Genomic DNA, 20,744 nt, shown 5'->3' on the forward strand with positions numbered 1-20,744 from the left:
ATTGTATTAAATCTCTGAATGGTTTACATATGAGTAGGGCTCCGTGTCCCTCACAGATGAAGTCATGGATTCCGTGACTTTCCATGACCTCTATGACTTCTGCAGCAGCCACTGTGGCTGACCCCAGGGCTGCCAAAGTAGCTGGCTCTGGGGCCAGATGCTCGGGCAGCCCTGCAGCCAGCCACACTGGCTGCTGCTGGAGTGGCTCTGGGGCCAGCTGCACTGGTTGGAGCTGGAGCAGCTCCGCAGCCAGTCACTCAGGTGGCCCTGCAGCCAGCTTCCCCCGCCACTGCTTGGGCAGCCCAGGGGGGGCAGCAGGAGCAGCTGCAGCTTGGCAGGTTCTGGCAGCGGTCCTAGGTGTGGCCAGAGCAGTGGTAGGTGGGCTGACAGGAGAGAGGTTGGAGCAGCTGCTGCTCGGTGGCCCCTAGCAGCTGGTGCTGCTGGCTCCGGGCTTCCCCCCAAGCAACAGCCCTGCGGGCCTCCCACAGAGCAGCGCCCCCCCAGCTACGATTTAGTCAGGGATTTTTATAGTACAAGTAATGGACAGGTCATGGGGTGTGAATTTTTGATTATTGTCCGTGACCTGTCCATGACTTTTACTGAAAATACCTTTGACTAAATCATAGCTTTATGTATAATTGTGTTCTACTCCATGGGGGAAGGTTACCACAGCTCCTCCAGGACACAGTGGTAAATGATTAATGTGCATCACCGAGACTAAACAGTTCTAGAGAGGTACCACCCCTGAAGTAATTTGCATATACTGGCTCAAGCTGGGTTTTCCAGAGACTAGGAGACAAAGAGCTTTTGGTATACAAGCATGAGCTTGAACTGATTTGTGGCCTTCTTTCTGATCCAGCAAAGGGAGAGGAACTTTTGTCTAAGCGGGGACCCTAACCTGGTGGAAGATTTGGAATGACTTTCACCTACTAGGGCACCATAAGAGTGATTGGTGACTCTTGTTATGTTTATTGTGTTTGTTTAAATTCATTTGTTTTCCTTGTAATATTTCTGCAATGCTTTTACCTCAGTAATAAAGGTGCTTGCTTTGAAGGAGCTTTGTGGTAACTTGCAAGTGCTGGCAATACACTGTTCATAGCCCTTGGAGAGAGAGCAATCCACAGGGGCTGGCCTTAAGGCAGTTTGGCTTGCTGGTGATATTACAGGGTAAGGCAGGAAGCTGTGCTGCCTTAAAACCCCTGGTCAGAAGGGATCGGGACAAGGGTCCCCACCTAAAGACAGGTGATGGCTGGAGAGCTGACTAGACACTTCTGGGATGCATTTGTCCTGAAACTGTGACACCAAACACCAAGCTAAGTCTTTGTTGGTGCGTGCTGTGCTCAGTAATGGTACTTGAGAGGTCCAGATGCAAAAAGAGCTCTGTTGCCCGGGCCCTTCTTTATTAGGCATATATGCCACTCCATGGTCAATCCTGGCACCACTGGGAGTTAAACAAAACCATGGTAAATGTACTGGTATAGTGTGCACTGGAGCATCAGGTGTGTAGCCATTACTACTCATTGCCCATAGCTGTATTTAATATCTGAAAATCTTTTTAAAATGTGATAAACTTTAACAACTCCATTAAACTGCCCTATTAACTTTCATACTGTGTGGTCCTATGAGTGATGAGTTTTCCTATTCATATGTTGTCCATTGATGTGTTAAGAAATTGTAAAGAAAGGTACAAATAAACTGTATAAGAAGGTAACTTTTAAACTGTAACAGAGGAAAAGCAAGGAAATTCAAAGATTAAATGTCATCTTTAAGCTATCTTAACTTTAAATAGGCACTGTCCATTTCATTTGGAATGTGTATATTTTTTAAGAAGTTGTTCATGGTATGGCATGATCTCGTAATGTATTTTAAAAACCCCGCACAAAACTCAAAAACAAAACAAACAAACAAGCAAAACCTCATCCTTTTGATTGTGACCTTTGTCCTATTGGAAATACAGTTTTACACCAAACACACACAGAGAAAATTTACAAAATGTAAAATACCTAACGATCATACAGTTTGCCTCCCTACTAATGCACATTTGTTCCTTACCTTATTTTTTCTAGATTTCTAATCTAAAGCAAATATATATTTTAATGAGGCTGTTTTTCTGCATTTTTTGCTCAAATGTTTTGTGTAGTTCTTTAGAAAATACACATGTGTATCTCTCTTTCTCTCACTCACACACACACACATCAAATTTGATTACTTATCATAAAACAATCAGGAGCTTTGTATATTTATTGATTGCATACCTGTAAATCATGGTTTTGGCAGTAAAGCTCTTTAAATATCTTCAGTTTTCTAATCATTATGCAAGAGTTGTGCTGTACTAAAGTGTGCTCAAAACAGCATCTGCTTCAATTTTTCCATAAGTTAAATTATTTTGACCTAATTTACTGTTTCTGAACCACCCTAGAGTAATTCAGTTCTCACCTGAGTTTCATTAATCAGATTTTTCATGCATTTGGTATTTTCAATAATGACAGGCTAAATTGATTGCATGTACCTTGTTTTTGTAGTTCTCTGTAAAGTACCTAGTTCATTGTTGTCACTATACAAACAATAAATAGTGATGATAAATAGATCTGCAGAGTATCTTCCACCTGCTGCACTCCTTTCTAAGTTTGAGTCTATTTTTAAAGAACTCTTGTCATAGCCTACCGTAAAGATTCCAATTAAATCCCTGATTCGTGGTCTCATGAACAGTTTAATTTTGCATGTTACTAACGAATTTAACTTCTTAGGAGTTACCTTCACAACTAATGCTCTATGTAAATATAGTTTTAAACTGAACTAAGTTCCGTTGAAATATTGATGCAGGATCAAGCCCTAAATGAATTTTTTGGATAAGAATAATTTTGAGGCCAAAACAACATTCTTTTGGCTAATGCAGTGCTGATTGATGAAGAAACAGAGGGTAACATTTTAAGCATTTACAAAAAACAAGTTAATCACCTTTATTTTTGCTAACTAAGTAGCAATACTGACAGACCATCTTACTGCTGGAAATCCTACTAATAAAGAGTTCAGTTACAGTTCTAACCAACTTTAGAAGCAAAGGCGTTAAAAGGATTAATGAGCTTTATTCCAGTCAGTGGTTACATTGACAAACGAGAGAGTCATATAAATTATTTGGCACTATTGGTCACTTTAACTCTTCTTATTTCTATTTATTTGTTTATTACATTCATATTTTTCATTGATTTTAAGGTGAGTTTTTCAAAAGTGCTCAGCAGTGGCCTAATTCTACAACTTAAATCAATGGGAGCAAACTTTGGTTGTCTTCAGTGGGAACAGATTAAACCAAGCATTTATGAAAAATCATTCCTTTCAATACTTACTTATGGATATTTTGATTTCACTTATGAGATGTTTCCCTTATCTGAAAAGCTTTTGTATGTTGCTCTTTAAAGTGATGGTTCCTGTGACAGATCAACTTCAGAGTGTCAATAATTTCTTATCAGAAGAAATCTTAAAATAAAGTTACTGAAATATTAGGTGAATGTCTCTTTAAAGAGCTGATTCCAAAGTATAACACTAGCCTAGATACAGTAGAGATTTTAAAAGGAGGTTAATTAGCATTCCAAAATGATGTCCGTAACCCAAAGGCAATTGCACTGGGGATGAAGTAAGTGAGGGCAGGTGCAGGAAGGACTAACTGTTAATTGTGTGATAAACCTTCAAATTAACTTCTGAAGATGTAAATTGTAAAGAGCATGTAAGAAAAATTAGAACCTAGAGATTTTTATCAAAAGCCTCAAGTTCAGTCCTGAATGGAATTGGCAAACAGACAACTGACATTGCATGAAAGATTGGCTGCTATATTACCGGGGTTGGGGCACCTGTCTAAATACCTTGGTGAGAAGGGAACAGATGGAGAGGTCACAGATAGAGAGATCAAAGCATGTCATTCATCCCACTCCTCAGCTAAACCTGAACATGTTTAGCTGAGGAGTGGGATGAATGACACACCTACCTTGAAACTAATGCAACAATGACTAAACAGGTTCCAGAGTAGCAGCCGTGTTAGTCGATATTCGCAAAAAGAAAAGGAGTACTTATGGCACCTTAGAGACTAACAAATTTATTTGAGCATAAGCTTTCGTGAGCTACAGCTCACACAGAAACTCCAAAGGTGGCATGTGCCTGGATCTTGTTGAGGAAGACTCTCTTAGTTGAGATTTGGAGGAGAAAAAAGCTGTGATGCTCCATAGGTATCTAGGATTTTAGAAGAGCTAAATGAAGCCCTTCCCAAAATGGATCATTAGGGGGCAGGGAGGGCTGGATGTTACTCCTGACCAGAGGCCCCTACAGAAGATACTGCTAGTGTTAAGTGCAGATTTGTATGACCTTTTAACTTCTTACAGCACAGCAGAGCAAACAGCTGAGAAAGAGAGACTGGGTCTATTCTTTGTACATCAGCAACAGAATTGTATGCTAAACTCTGATTGGAAGTACAATTACAGTCAGTTATACCTGAGCACACCTACTGAACACAATGGGATTGTCACAGGTGTAATGAAAGACCTAATTAGACCGATAGAACCATTAGTATTTGAGGTGAGAAGGAAAAGACGCAGCTAGATATTTGTATTCCAGATTGTGTGGGCAAGACAGATAGTTAGAAAAAGTATATTTTATTTGTAAATTGAAAACACTTAGTCTGGAAATCATTAAGGGAAAATAGAACCCATGTTTAGAGTCACTTTTGTGAAAAGAACTACATTGATATCTGTTTGTTACTGTATTAATTTAGAATTGTGTGAGAGACTAATAGCTTGTCAGATTCATTTCATTTTACATCATGAAGATTTTTCTATATACCTTATATGCTTAGGTGAATATATAATATCCCATAGATGCAGCAAGGATTGTCACTATTCATTCCTGTAAAATCTCATGAATAATAGACTTGTAACTAGAGGAGCAGAAGGGCCCAAAGAACTGCTTCTGGGTATAATTAAAGGAACATTAAATAATTTAATCTGTCAGATCTCACTTGCCTTGTGTTATTTGTAAAAGTAACGTGGGAGTAATTCTATATCCATTTCTTGATCGCCCTTCCTTTCCCATACAAGATGGGTATAATGACATGTACACTCTCCTCATCTTGGGCAATATATTTATTTATAGTAGACACGCGAACTTAAAAAGTACAAAGAAATGATGATTTACACTTTTTACATATTTGCTTAGGTAAGTTTTTAAACTATTATAGAATTTTTGGAGCGCTTTTATAATATACTGTAAAAAGCAAGGTTTGCAGAATAGGTACTGAACAGTTACAGAAAGAAAACACAGTATTAAAGCATTTCTGAACCATTTCCTTCCAGGTTAATTAAAGACTTCAGTGTTCTGTAAAAGTTTACTAATCTGCTCCCAGTTATTATTTGTTTGAAGGTGGTATAGAGAAAAACAGGAAAATAAACTTTTCATTGTATGCTCTCTGAATATTAAATGTTAATCTTCTGGTGATGTGCATGTGTTTATTGCAATAATTGCCCTGATTTACTGATGATGTAGATTGGCTGCAGTATCACCTTGAAATCATTTGGTGCTTTTTTTTTTTAAATAAATTGTATCCTCCCTCCAAACACTCATTTTAATCCCCTGTAATTATTAAAGTTACAGTGATAGAGTTCATACAGAATAAAATAATTTATAATGTTTCTGTGTCTAGTTTTTTCTTTATTTTTAGTCTTGAAGGGATCATTTTAAAATATAAGAGCCATACTGGGTCAGATCAATAGTCCATGTAACTCAGTATCCTATCTCGGAAAGTGATCAGGGCCAGACGCTTCAGAGAGAATGAACAGAACAAGCCAATTTTGAATGATCCGTCTTCTGTCATCCAGGCCTAGTTTCTGGCCATTGACGATTTAGGGACACCGGGAGCATGGGGTTGTGTCCCTGACCATCTTGATCCCTTTTGTCATTAATCATTAGTTTTTGTTGGGGGGTGGATGGAGGCGGAGTTAGCGTAATCTACTTTAGAACATCTGATATGACTTTTAAACAAAAAGCAAAAGCAGTTTTATCAACCAACTATTTTTAAGCTGGAAACAAACTTTAGTTGCTGCCCTCATATGACTAAGTGTGGAGGGAAGATTGAGTTGCTCGTGAAGGACATTTTTATTTCCCAAGTGACTTGATTACCGTTCTTGAATTATGTTCATAACCTCGTGTGTGTTTCAGTGACTGAAAATCTGACATAATAAAAGATATATACATGGGTGCCTTAGTTGTGCAAGCTCTGGAAGGCTGTGAAAGAAAGCAAAGAAACCAGTGGTGAAGAAGCTGAAATGAAGTTAATTCAAGAGCTGCCTTGGGGATGAGACCTCTCATAGATGAATTCTTATGCTCTGCAACTCTCTATTCCAGTTTATTCTACCTTCCTAGTGCCATGCAGCCTGGTTGAACAACCTTGACTTCACATGGCCCTAAGAAGTGGAGAAGAATGAATGATTTTATGATTAATTTACTAGATTAGGAATAAATAAGGAGACCTGGATTCTGTTTCTGGCAAATCATTTAATCTATCTGTTTCTCAGATCTCCATCTGTAAGTTTTCCTTGCCTCACAGTGGTATTGCAGGAACAACTAAATAAATTAATGAATAAGGGAGTCTGATGGCCAGGAATATACACAATCCTTCAAATATGAGAAGTGGTTATTGTCTCTTGCACTCCCTCATCTAAGAGTGAGTAATATGGCTGAAATTTTAATTTAATTTAATTTTTTAATTTATTTTTGCAATTAACAAATGAAAGTTTATTATTTACTTGTGTGTTTTTATCATTTCTGGTATCCCATAACTGTTTGTAAGTGACTGCATCTTATTTTCTAATTAGCACAACTTTACAGCAATGGGAATAAAATCATAGGGTTCACAAGTACTTGCAACTGCCAAACTGATTATAATGCGGCAAGGGTCTAGTGAATGTGGTGTGATAGATATTGCAACCGCAGCCAGTATCTTTGGGAGACATTGTATTAAATGTATGAATGTTTACATATGATTGTGTTCTACTGTGTGTGGGAGAGTTATCACATCTCCTACAGGAACTAAAAAAGATGCCCCGGGGGGTGATTAAGTCTAGTCACTGAGACTAAACAACTCTAGAGAGCCCCGGGGTGGCTTCAGATACTGTTAAAACTGGGTTTTCTAGAGACCAACAGACAAAGAAAGGGCTTCTGATATAAATGGCTGGGTTTACACAGGCTTCTGGTTTCTTTATGATCCAACAAACCAACAGGGCCTTCTGTCCAAGGGGGGGGCCCCAATCTTTGCAAAAGGGTTGGAAAGACTTTTGCCTATTAAGGTCCCATAAGACTGATGAGTGACTGCTGGTACTAATCTGGTTATTTTTATTATGTTTTATCTGTGATGCTTTTACCTTTAATAGTATATATGCTTGCTTAAAAAGAGCTGTGTGGTAACTCGTAATTACTGGGAATACACTGGGACATAGCCCTCGGAGAGAAAGCAATGCACAGGGACTGGCCTTTAGGTAGATTGGCTGCTGGTGATATCCCAATGTAAGGCAGGGAGGTGTGCAGTCCTTCAAAAAACAACAACAACAAAAAACAGTCAAGAAGGGACTGGGATAAGGGTTCCTGTCCAGAGATGGGTGATAACTGGAGGCCTGAGACCTGACTGGACACTCATGGAGTGGAACATGGGGGTGCGGAATACCCTGAAACTGTGACAGAAAGTATAAGAGCAATGACAATATTGTGACACAAGATCATAGCCCATAGGCACTCGGAGAAGTGAAGCCCGTGACAGACAATTTCAGCAGGTTGCCAACTCAGTATATAAAACTATATAAAATACATCTATTTCACATGGGCACAGAAATCCAGATTCATCTTAGTCTTTTCCATAAGGTTCCCTATAGTGCAAATTTTTTGGTACTGGTACATGGTCCATGGTACATGGTCCAAGTTATTTTCAGCCTGTCGGGTTTTTCTGCAGAAAAGAACCTAGGGGTGACAGTGGACGAGAAGCTGGATATGAGTCAACAGTGTGCCCTTGTTGCCAAGAAGCCCAATGGCATTTTGGGATGTATAAGTAGGGGCATAGCCAGCAGATCGAGGGACGTGATCGTTCCCCTCTATTTGACATTGGTGAGGCCTCATCTGGAGTACTGTGTCCACTTTTGGGCCCCACACTACAAGAAGGATGTGGATAAATTGGAGAGAGTCCAGCGAAGGGCAACAAAAATGATTAGGGGTCTGGCTTATGAGGAGAGGCTGAGGGAACTGGGATTGTTTAGTCTGCAGAAGAGAAGAATGAGGGGGGATTTGATAGCTGCTTTCAACTACCTGAGAGGTGGTTCCAAAGAGGATGGTTCTAGACTATTCTCAGTGGTAGAAGGTGACAGGACAAGGAGTAATGGTCTCAAGTTGCAGTGGGGGAGGTTTAGGTTGGATATTAGGAAAAACTTTTTCACGATGAGGGTGGTGAAACACTGGAATGCGTTACCTAGGGAGGTGGTAGAATCTCCTTCCTTAGAAGTTTTTAAGGTCAGGCTTGACAAAGCCCTGGCTGGGATGATTTAGTTGGGGATTGGTCCTGCTTTGAGCAGGGGGTTGGACTAGATGACCTCCTGAGGTCCCTTCCAACCCTGATATTCTATGATTCTATGATTAATGTTTCCATGTATTGATGTAATTGTTCTCTTGTAGGCTAGGTGTTGAGCATTCTGGCCCAGATTCAGCAAAGTACTTCAGTGGGACTACTCAAATAAAGTTAAGCAGATGAAGTCTCTGGGACTACTCACATTTAAAGTGAATCATGCGCTGAACTGCTTTTGCTGGATCAGGGCCACAGTGCTCAGCACCTTGCAGGATTGAGCCCTAGTGTACGCCCAATTCATTCATTAACAGTTTATGTAATCTGCCCTGGCCAACTTCCATGTATTGATACATTAGGAGGCTTGGGAGATGTAGTCAAAGGGAGGAGTTCACAGTATAGTGATCAATTTGATAAAAAGAATATTATTAGCTACTAAATCTGGATTCCACTAGCCTATGCAACATCATACCAGTGGAACTTTGATTTTTGTTGTTGAATGTTGCCCTCTGTGAATTCAGTGGAATTGTAAGAATGTTGTTCCCATGGTATGTTAGGATATTATTTGAGCTGGTGATTCTGTAAAATCACATCTCTTCGTTGTGAGATGATTTACAACAAGCTATGATTCAAAGGAGTGGACAACAGAGTAAAAAGGTGCTGCTGCAGTTATTTTTTCAAAGAAGTGGAAAACAGAACAGGGAAATAATAAACAGGAGAATTAGAGACACAATGGGAGAGAGAAGAAGACACTAGAAACATATTGGATCATAAAAGTTAGTGACGGGGAGGAAAATGGAAACTACGATAAATGCATGTGTGATGCTGGCAAACCAGCAGTCAGGTTAGGATCAACAGGCCAAATAACTCTGTAAGAACCTTAGAGGTTTGTGGAGGCATTGCAACAGGAATCAGGACAATTCACTTATGTGGGGGTATCAAAGAGATGTTAAAAGGGGTTAATAGGGTAAGCCCATTCATTTGTGTTGATAAGAAATCAAGGAAGATGCTGTGTGCATGTTTGTCTGTCTGTATCCTGTAACTCTAATTACCTCAAATATGCAACGATACTCAGTTGTCATTAGATCAAAGGTCTGTATTTAACATTTGGTTGTGTATTCACAAGATGTGTATATACTGTATGACTCAAATCAACATTACTTATATCATCTTCAGCTTATCTGACCAACAATTGCTTTATGTTAATCAATATAGCTGGGTTACTTGTGTATACATAGGAAAGAGAATTTTAACTTCAAGGATTGAGTCCTTGTGGGCTCAGCAATGAGGAATCTTCGAACACATGCTGTGCTCAAAACACTTGTTTCAGCTATAAAAGAAAAACCTCAGGCAGGATCCTGCCGGCTCTGGTCTGCTGAACTTTAACAGGGAAAGTTTAGCTATTGGACATAAATCCCCAAGTAATTACTTGGGATGCCCTGAAAGAGTCATGAAGAGACTCTAATAGACTCTACCTCTAAGCTGCTCTGTGTATGTGTGAAATGTGTGTATATATATATATATCTGTGATATATGTCAGTGCTTTTTACTTGGTCCATTGCTTCAAATACAGTATATCTAATTTTGGTTAGATTCACTTTCTCTTTAAACTCTCTATTGTGTCTGTAATACCCAAAGCAAGGTAGGCACTTTGCAGATGAGTTTCATTCTGTCCTAAATACCTTACTATCTTAATAGACAGAATGCAGAAGAATGTTTATGAGGAATATGAGGGGTGCAGTTTGAGTGCTTCAGTACTGAAGTTTACCAAGCTTTTTTAATTATATTAAAATTATATTTTCATTTATATTTTTAATTATATTAAAATCTAAAGTAAACCAACTCTACCTTTCCATAGGCTTGTTTTGTTTTGTTGCATTTTAACCTTTACTTATCTTTTGTAACCTCTTCCGCATGTGTAATCCTTTCCTCCCCTCTCTATCTTGAGTCTTATCTTTTCCTTTCATGTTGTGAATACTTAGCTTGCTCCCAGCTGCTTTTGTAGAGTTCTTTCTTGCTGTTCCTGCTGTTTGTGGAGGGAGAGACCACTGGAACCTGATGATGATAATTAATTTCATCACTCCTTTTCATTTTGATGCCTGATGATGGGATATGTACTATTTCGGAGATGAACCCTTTGCTGGTTTCAGAGTAGCAGCCGTGTTAGTCTGTATTCGCAAAAAGAAAAGGAGGACTTGTGGCACCTTAGAGACTAACCAATTTATTAGAGCACAAGTTTTGTGGCTTATGCTCTAAACCCTTTGCTGGATTTTCTGAAATATAAATTGGGGGCCAGATCCTGGCTGGTGTAAATCAGTGTGCACTAGCTTATGCCATATTTTACTAGCTGGGGATCTGGCACGTCACATAGACTAAAGAAACCTTTTTGATTTTTCTGGTACATACAATATGTGTAGTAGCTCTAGCTTTACGCATATGGCAGTATTCACCCATTTGTAGTAACCATCAACCTTGTTCAGCTGTTGTAGGTGAAATGGTACTGGTAGGGTCAAATAGCCTAGGGTCAGTTAAAATTTGTCCATTAAGAAAATTTTGGAGTGCAGAGCATTAATGTGTAGAGCAAAAAATCTTTCTGTTCATGTGTGTTCTGCTTAGAGGAGTAATCGTGCTATTGTTTCACAGAAATGGTAACTAATTGTCATCTCTTGTGGGAGTATGGCTTGGCTGTGGGTGACAGTTTATATGCATACTAGCTTTTCTAAAGAGAAAAAGTTTAACTTCGACTTGTACATGAGCTTGAGCCAACTTAATTGCAATATTCAAATATCCTAATTGAATAGTTTTTTGAGGGGAATTTTCAGCAGTGGGACATGGGCTAAGTCTCTAGGTGTGGAGGGAAGAAAGGTTCTCTAGCTGTGGGTGGTGTGGTATTAAAAACACCAATTAGGTTCTGATTGTGCCGTTAGCAACACTTTGCAGTTCTCAAGTTTTTTAAATTATTAAATGAAATGGGTATGAAAAGCCATACTTGCAAATTGTAAGCGTCTCCATAATAAGTGGCCAACATTTCCTTCTCTATAAAGGGATGTTATAAAGGTGACTGGCATTAATTATTCTGATCAGTTGGTGAGGATAGAACACAAAGTAATAGACTGAAACTGTAGCAGAAGCAATTTAGCTTAAATATTAGGAAAAAATCACTAAGTCTGGAGTGTTGTGAAATTATTGTTGGAGATAGTCAAGAAAGTGAAATGCTTATTTACAGGGATAGTTAGAAACAATAAAATGAAACATGCTGTGAGGCAGGGATTTAGATTAGATGAACCCAAGACCTTGATCCTGCATTAGGATCTGCTAGCATGCCTGGGCACTTGCATCCCTGCTAAGTTTCACTGACTTCAGGTACACCTCCTAAATTATTAGGATATGCTACATCCACCAGCTCCTCACCTCTGGTGACATTTTCCCTAACCCTGACCCCTCCCTTCCGCCCAACATCTTCACTTCCTTCACCTGCCCCTACCAGTACCTCTGCCCCTCTCATGCCACTTTTCCCAACCTCTTGCTGCCCCCACCCTACCCTTCTCTTGCTCTCTCTGGAATGCTCACTCCATCTGTAAAAAAGATCACAGCCATCCACAAACTGTTCATGCCTTGCTCTCTCCCACTCCTGGATCTCAGAGAGAAAATAGATCCTTTGGTGTCACAGGCTCTGCAGCTGTCCTCTTTTGGAGGCCTCTTCTGTTCTCATTCTCCCTGCTCTGGATCAGACTGTGGTGAGGGTGCTGGGCTTCTGCTCTCTTGTTCCTACTACTTCCAATTCTTCCTTCTTCGCCCTTCCAACTCTTTCTCCTTTTGAACAATAGTATATCCAACTTTCCTCTCCTCTCTCCCTCCATCTTTCTGTCATCTACTGTGCATCTAGTTCCTCCCCCATCAGACTTCCTCTCTGACTTGGACTCCTGTCACTCTCTTCCTCATCATCTCTTACACTTAACTTCAGTCCTTCAGCTTCCATGTTGATGACCCATCTGTTTTCTTAGCTGCATGTTTCCTCGCCCCGACCTCTTCATTTGACCTGCAGCCCTTGTTCAACTGTTCCATTCGCCAAAAAGGCTGTTAACTTGACATGGTCTTTACCAAACACTGCACATGTGCATTCTCTCTCGCAGAGTCCCCCATTTCTGACCGTCACCTGATCTCTTTCACCATCACCCATTAGCACCCTTTCTCGTGCTCCTTTCAAATAGGACTACATTAATGAAAACTAGGGGACTTACAGTTCAGAACTTTGGTGCCCGCTGCTATTCACAGCCCTATTGACTAAACTATGCAGACATAGCGTAAGTGTTTGTATATAGACAAGCCTTGAGATACAGCCTTTTGATTTTATTTGCTTTTTCAGCTTTGGCATGTCTTTTGGGGGAGTTTCAGGATTACAATAAAGCTTGGGCTGGTGAGTCCATTCATCACAGATGTATGACTGGCAGTGAGTATAAGTCCATTTGGCCATGTTATTCTGTTCAGACCTAGAAATCTAATTCTAAGAATTTCCCAGTTGGTTTTCAATTTCTAGCATTGTAGTTATTGGTCTGTTAGAACTAGATAGTTTGTTCCCCTTTCTTTGGATTCCAAGCCCAGGACATATGGTTTCTTCTAATGTTTATTTAACTGTTACGTGACAGAGTGGCAATTGATATTGATCCTTGATAGTCTTCTGCTGTTTGTAATAAACAATATTGCTTTCTAAAAAATATAATATTTTTGTTCTGGTTTGGGCATGTTGAGGATGTGCTGGTTGTCTGTCACACTTAATTGCCAATACCAAAAGTACTGCTTCTCAATGACCACCTAGATACAAAATTTCTGATTGGTTCATTTTGGGATGAAACAGAAGAAGGGGCAACAGCAGACAAACTTTGTAACCCAAAGCCCACATAAATCCATTATTTTATACATTTAGTTTTCTCTTTTGTGTGTGTTTTTTAAATGGTTTAAAATATGGAATTAGAGTAAATTATTGTGTAATTTAGCACTTCTACTTAAAATATCTATAGATATTTCATCATAAGTGACATATTATTTACGCACAATTTAATAGTTTTTCCTCTTGGCTATTAAAATATTTGCTATATAGTCATTCGTGTTTTACTTAAGTGAAGAAAAAATATTTTAATTATTATAGTTTAAGTACTCTCATTTTGAACTGTTTTATTTGTTTTCAGTATTATTATGTAATTCAGGCACATAAAGAAAAATAGCATTTTCTCCAGAGTAGATAACTGATTAGACTCTGTTCTCTTTAAGTTGACTACTTGATTGTAGTAGTTTCATATGTAATATGAATACTTTACTGTCTGCTCAGTGACACTTGGATTTTTAAATGTTGCTAAAATGTTTTGCAGTTTCTCATTGCTATTTTTGAAAAATGATTCCTGCAAAACATAAATATATCCAAATTGAAAATGTTACTTACCCTCTCACATTTAAAAGTGAAACGTGTCTTTTGCAGGTAAGAATGCACATGCTTCATTGATGTCTGCATATAATTGTTAGATATTTTATTTGGCTAGATTTTCATTTGGCTATATTATTAGCAATGCCTTGCCAATACAAACAGCTACTATTAGGAAAGTGTTCCCAAGTTAACCTGTTGGTTCTACTCTGTGAAACTTAAGAACAGGTTAGTTTGGGGTGTTTTTTTTTTCCCCACGATTAGCACCAGAAGTATTTCATGGTTTAGAATTGCCCACATTGGTATATCTGCCAAAAATTGAGCTTGTACTCTCTGCACTACTGGAAAAACATTTAAGAAATGTAAGACTTAAAATATGAGCACCATTCTTTGAATTATTATTTGTATTACAGTAGAGATTAAAGGATCCATCTGAAACTGGAGTAATGCTTTCAACAGCGTACATTTTATTTCATATGCACAAAAATATTCCTCCTCTTTGCTTCTCTCTTCCCTATATTTCCTAGTCTCTGTATCTGCCACGATTTCTGTCCCTAATCATAGAATATCAGGGTTGGAAGGGACCTCAGGGGGTCATCTAGTCCAACCCCTTGCTCAAAGCAGGACCAATCCCCAACTAAATCATCCCAGTGAGGGCTTTGTCAAGCCTGACCTTAAAAACTTCTAAGGAAGGAGATTCCACCACCTCCCTAGGTGACCCATTCCAGTGCTTCAGCACCCTCCTAGGAAAGTTTTTCCTAATATCCAACCTAAACCTCCCCCACTGCAACTTGAGACTATTACTCCTTGTTCTGTCATCTGGTACCACTGAGAACAGTCTAGATCCATCCTCTTTGGAACCCCCTTTCAGGTAGTTGAAAGCAGCTCTCAAATCCCCCCTCATTCTTCTCTTCTGCAGACTAAATAATCCCAGTCCCCTCAGCCTCTCCTCATAAACCATGTGCTCCAGCCCCCTAATCATTTTTGTTGCCCTCCGCTGGACTCTTTCCAATTTTTCCACATCCTTCTTGTAGTGTGGGGCCCAGAACTGGACACAGTACTCCAGATGAGGCCTCACCAATGCCGAATAGAGGGGAATGATTACGTCCTTTGATTTGCTGGCAATGCTCCTACTTACACAGCCCCAAATGCCGTTAGCCTTCTTGGCAACAACGGCACACTGTTGACTCATATCCAGCTTCTCGTCCACTGTAACCCCTCGGTCCTTTTCTGCAGAAAATCCAACCCCTGAATCTTCTATCCTCTATCTTTCTATGCTTTCTCATTTTTGTTGATAGCACCTTACATTCTTTGCAAAGTGATCACATGTGTACAACCCTCAGTGTGCTCTGTGTATGTAACAGTCTGACTCACTTTTCTTCTTCATTCTCCATCCTCCATGTCCCCAAGTCCATGGGTGATGATTCAACTCACCTTTTCTCTTCTCTAAACTTTGCCCCCTCTCTCTGAAGTGCTACATAAACATGATGATTCAACTCAGTGTATTGTGGATAATTCAACTCCCTCTCCCAATTTCCTTGATCAGATTGGAATGAGAGGGACAATTGCTTTCTGCACTAGGGAAATGTTTTAGTCTCTCACACCTATTTTAAATAGATTGAAATGTTTGCTGGGTTACATTTTGTTTTTTGGTGGGTGGGAGATGTTTCCATGATATTAAGGAAAAGTAAGGATAAAATGAGAAAGGAGGAGGAAAGAGATATGGGTGAGGAGAAAGACGCCAGCCAGCCATGACTGTAGTAGGGCATGGCACAAAAGGATATTAGGGAGAGGGGAATAAAATCCATCTTGTGGGATTTCAACAAAAATAAGTGGAGAACCAGAGGTATAGATCTTTGCTACTCAGGATTTCCTTCTTATTCTACTCTCTCTATTTGGGTTACATAAATCCTTCCATCATAGTTGGGACACTGAAATGGGGTTTTCTCCGTAAATTTTTCAGTATGATTAACCTTAAAAAAAAGCAATTTTCCAAGGGATGTTTTACTTAGTGACCTAATGTCCCTCATCTACTTTCTCTTTTCAGGATTGTACAGTATATGAAACGGAGAATAAAATTCTTCATGTGGTGAGTAGTCCTTGGATTTCTATAAACACACATCTCTACTGTGTAACACCCATGACTTTATCTTTTCTTTTCCTAGCAGTAGTGTCTGTGGTGGTGGTGAACTAATTTGGGCTCGATGCATCATTTTAAATAACCAGCAACATGGGGAATCATTAGCAAATAAGTAGAGAGATGCTTGAAGCAGGACGCTGGATCTGAATATCCCTTTTTGGAGAAGCTTGCATCTCAATTCAAACTCTGATTTGGGCCCATCTCTGCTGATAGGCAACAGATATTAAAATGTGGTTATGGTCACAGAAATAGCTATGTAAAAATGACATTTGACTCAACAAATCTGCTTTCTAGGCATACACAGTAGCATCTGTTTATTTCAGTGAAAAAGTTTAAAGTTTATACTACTTTTTACTCCTGTTTCCACTGCAGACCCAATAAAACTATGGGAGAATGAAACCTACTCCTCCTGGCTCATGTATCATTAGTAGAAATGCTTACTACGTTCCACTTGCATAATCTTTATTGCTGTTGATAATACGTCTGACTTTCAAAATGCAGTTTATGTTTGAAGGGTTGCTCAATGGAGGGGGTGAGGAGACAAAAATGTGAGAAAAGTTTTTCTGGAAATAATTGAGGCAATGAACGTGGAACCCTAGTATAAAATATTTAATTGCTTGTCAGACTATAACTATATTTTGGTAGGTATTGAGTTAATACTGATCATGTTTCTTCAGGCAGCCACAAATAGTGCTGTTCCTGAGAGCAAGTAATGAATTGATTTCACTTATAACATACTTTTTATTTCACTGGTCAGATAGACTTTGATACCTATTCTTTATGCTACTTAGAAAAGGAGTACTTGTGGCACCTTAGAGACTAACCAATTTATTTGAGCATAAGCTTTCGTGAGCTACAGCTCACTTCATCGGATGCATACTGTGGAAAATACAGAAGATGTTTTTATACACGCAGACCATGAAAAAATGGGTGTTTATCACTACAAAAGGTTTTCTCTCCCCCCACCCCACTCTCCTGTTGGTAATAGCTTATCTAAAGTGATCACTCTCCTTACAATGTGTATGATAATCAAGGTGGGCCATTTCCAGCACAAATCCAGGGTTTAACAAGAACGTCTGAGGAACAGTGAGGGGGGAAAGGAATAAACAAGGGGAAATAGGTTACTTTTTATAATGAATCAACCATTCCCAGTCTCTATTCAAGCCTAAGTTAATTGTATCCAATTTGCAAATTAATTCCAATTCAGCAGTCTCTCGTTGGAGTCTATTTTCGAAGTTTTTTTGTTGAAGGATAGTCACTTTGAGATCAGAAATCGAGTGACCAGAGAGAACACTTCAGTCTCTCTGGTCACTCGATTTCTGATCTCAAAGTGACCATCCTTCAACAAAAAAACTTCGAAAACAGACTCCAACGAGAGACTGCTGAATTGGAATTAATTTGCAAATTGGATACAAGTAACTTAGGCTTGAATAGAGACTGGGAATGGTTGATTCATTATAAAAAGTAACCTATTTCCCCTTGTTTATTCTTCCCCCCTTCACACCCCCCCCCCCCGTTCCTCAGACGTTAAACCCTGGATTTGTGCTGGAAATGGCCCACCTTGATTATCATACACATTGTAAGGAGAGTGATCACTTTAGATAAGCTATTACCAGCAGGAGAGTGGGGTGGGGGGAGAGAAAACCTTTTGTAGTGATAAACACCTAATTTTTCATGGTCTGTGTGTATAAAAACATCTTCTGTATTTTCCACAGTATGCATCCGATGAAGTGAGCTGTAGCTCACGAAAGCTTATGCTCAAATAAATTGGTTAGTCTCTAAGATGCCACAAGTACTCCTTTTCTTTTTGCGAATACAGACTAACACGGCTGTTACTCTGAAACCTGTCATTATGCTACTTAAGTACTCAAGTAAATTATCTTCATTTCTACTTCGCTGGATATGAGGCTGTACAAAAGATTTTCTATAAATATTTTTTTAAATGCTCCCAAATCAAATGCCTAGCAAGAGCAATTCTTTAGGCTGCTGACACTTTTGATTTTACAATAACTGCAGAACAAAAAAGTCTCCTTGAATTCTTCAGCTGCACTGACATTTTTCCCCTGTGGGACAAAAAGTATGAGCATTTGTAGTAAGCCTGAGTTTGTCATCTTTGACTGACTGATCTCTACAAGCATTTAAATAATGAAGTTTTTAATGGTGCGGCCTTGGCAAAAAGTTGAAATGCTGCTTGTTGGAACTGTTCTTCTTCGAATGCTTGCACATGTCCTTTCCAGTGTAGGTGTGTGCTTGCCCCAAGCACAGTTGCTGGATTATTTTTCCTTAGTGGTATCCGTCGGATACCTCTGGTGCTGCGCACTCATAGCGCCAGTAGGACGGACCCTGCTGACCCTGTGCCCCTTCAGTTCCTTCTTACCGCCTGTAACAGTTGCTGGAACTTCCCTCATTGCTCAGGCAATTTCTCCCACTGGTTTTTCTTCTCTTTCTCATGTATGTGTAGTTTAAGTAGTTAGTAAGTTTTGGATGCCTCTGCCCTTGCTTGGAGAAGCTTGTCCATTCCCCAGTGCCAGGGTATGTCTAGGACACCAGGCTGCAAATCTTGCGCTTCCTATGGCAAGTCGATGCCCTTGTGCAACCTGCACTCCAGCTGTCTCAGGTGCCTCGGGGAAGCTCATTGGAAAGACTGTTGCCAGATCTGCAGGGACTTCGGACCCCGCACCAAGAAAGACTGGGAGGTGAGGTTGAAGGTCCTCCTCATGGACACAGCCCTAAGACCAGCATTGGAGTGTTTGGGCTCAGCACCAAACACTTCAGCTTTGGTGTGAAGTGCTCCTCCCACCAGTTTGGCAGTGATTCTCCTACCTGGTGCCCTAAGAAGAAGCACTGTAAGCACCAGGAGAAGAGTCGTTCCCCTGTGCCAAAAGGAAGCAGGCAAGGGGTTCTGGATAAAATGAGACCCGTGTCGGGCTGCTCTCCTTCTTCTGCACTACAGCAGCCACCTCCGCCAGCCTCAGTACCTCCGTAGGCTTTGCTATCTCCAGCATGGGAAGTGCCATCCTCCAGCAGACAGCGTACCAGTCAGTATGCGGTACTGTCAACCGCAGAGGCATTTGTGGCTGCTTGAAACCTACTCATTCTCCCAGTCCTGGGGTCCCTGGAGATTCAGGACTCAGCACCACCAGTACATATGAGCAACAGAGAGCCATTCCCCAGCTTTTGTGTGGCACTACGGCCACCCTCTAGGGGAAAACCTCTTATGGTAGCCTTAGCTTGGGCCTCTCCATGGTGCTGTTCACTGGCACCAAAAGGGCTGACACTGCCTTGGTCTCCCCACCGCATCTTGTCTTCATTATTGGAGTCTGAAGAGGGATCCTACTCTCACCATCATCAGAATGGCCAGCACTACTCCCTGTTCTGTTTCCACTCTGCTGTTGCCTGAGTTGCTATGCTGCCCCTGAACACTTGGCCTCTGGGACCGTGGGGACCAGCACTCATGCAATGGTCTTTTTGGAACCTGGGGGGTTTCCCCCGAGACAGGGTAACATTTCAGGGTGTTCATATTCTGTGGCCTTGGAAAATAGGGCACCTCTGGTACCGTGCCGTGAGACCCCCAACCTGGATTCTGGTGCTGAACCTCAAGAGGAGATCCCACAGGTCTCATTCGAAACAGAGGAAGAGGTGGAGGACCCTCAACCAGCCTTAGCCTCTTCCTGCTCATCCCCAGATGAGGCAGTGACGGATACTGATGTATCCTCACCTCAAGATGACCACAAGGCCTACCAGGACTTATTGAAGTGGGTGGCCTTGAACTTGGATATCCAAGCCAAAATGCTCAAAGAGATGACACACTCTTTATTGGACATTTTGTCAGCAGCAGGTCCCTCAAGAGTGGCTCTACCCCTTAATGAGACAATCATGGACCTGTTTAGAGTGCTTTGGCTGATCCCTGATTCCCTTCCTCCTACGGCCAAAAGGACTGAGCGCAAATACTGCGCACTAGCCAAAGGGTATGAATTTCAGTTTTCACTCTCTCCTCCAGGGTCCCTAGTGGTGGTGGCCATCAATGAGAGGGACTGTCAATGTCAAGTGGGCCCCACACCCAGGGCAAAGTTCCCCCAAAAGGTGGACTTGTTTAGCTGAAAAGAAGATCTTGAAGATCTTGAAGATCAAGGAGGACTGAGCATGGGTCATCCTCATAGCCTTGGCATGGCCCAGACAGCACTGGTTCACCACCCTGTCAAGCCTTTCGGTGGAGATCCCAGTCTGGCTTCTGCTACATTGGAACCTGATCTCCCAAGACCACAGTTGGCTGCTCCACGTGAACCTCAGCTCTCTTCATTTAACGGCCTGAAACCTCCATGGCTGAATCCTGAAGAGCAAGCTTCCTTGCAGCAGGTCTGTAGAATTTTAATGGGCAGTAGAAAACCCTCCACCAGTGTGACTTATCTGGCAAAGTGGAAACGATTCTCCACCTGGTCTTTCCAGTGTGGCATTCCTCCTGCACAGTCCTCATTGCAACTTATTTTGGAGTACCTTCTGATCTTGAAACAGCAAGGTCTGGCCTTTTCCTCAATCAAGATCCACCTGGTAGCCATTTCAGCCTTGCATCCTAAAATCAACAAAAGATCGGTCTTTTTGTGCGAAAT

The 20,744-nt window shown here is 40.7% G+C and overlaps 1 protein-coding gene across 7 annotated transcripts in view; it reads left to right on the plus strand.

Annotated features, from left to right (window-relative positions):
• CNKSR2 (connector enhancer of kinase suppressor of Ras 2) overlaps positions 1–20,744 on the plus strand; it is a 375,664-nt gene that overhangs the window by 116,156 nt on the left and 238,764 nt on the right. For all 7 annotated transcript variants that reach the window (XM_074968071.1, XM_074968093.1, XM_074968061.1 and 4 more), the window contains one exon: positions 16,045–16,086. In XM_074968071.1, the coding sequence (XP_074824172.1) occupies positions 16,045–16,086 (42 nt within the window). The remainder of the gene's footprint in view (positions 1–16,044; positions 16,087–20,744) is intronic.

The sequence above is a fragment of the Natator depressus genome, chromosome 1 (assembly GCF_965152275.1).
Source record: "Natator depressus isolate rNatDep1 chromosome 1, rNatDep2.hap1, whole genome shotgun sequence".
Taxonomy (NCBI): domain Eukaryota; kingdom Metazoa; phylum Chordata; order Testudines; family Cheloniidae; genus Natator; species Natator depressus.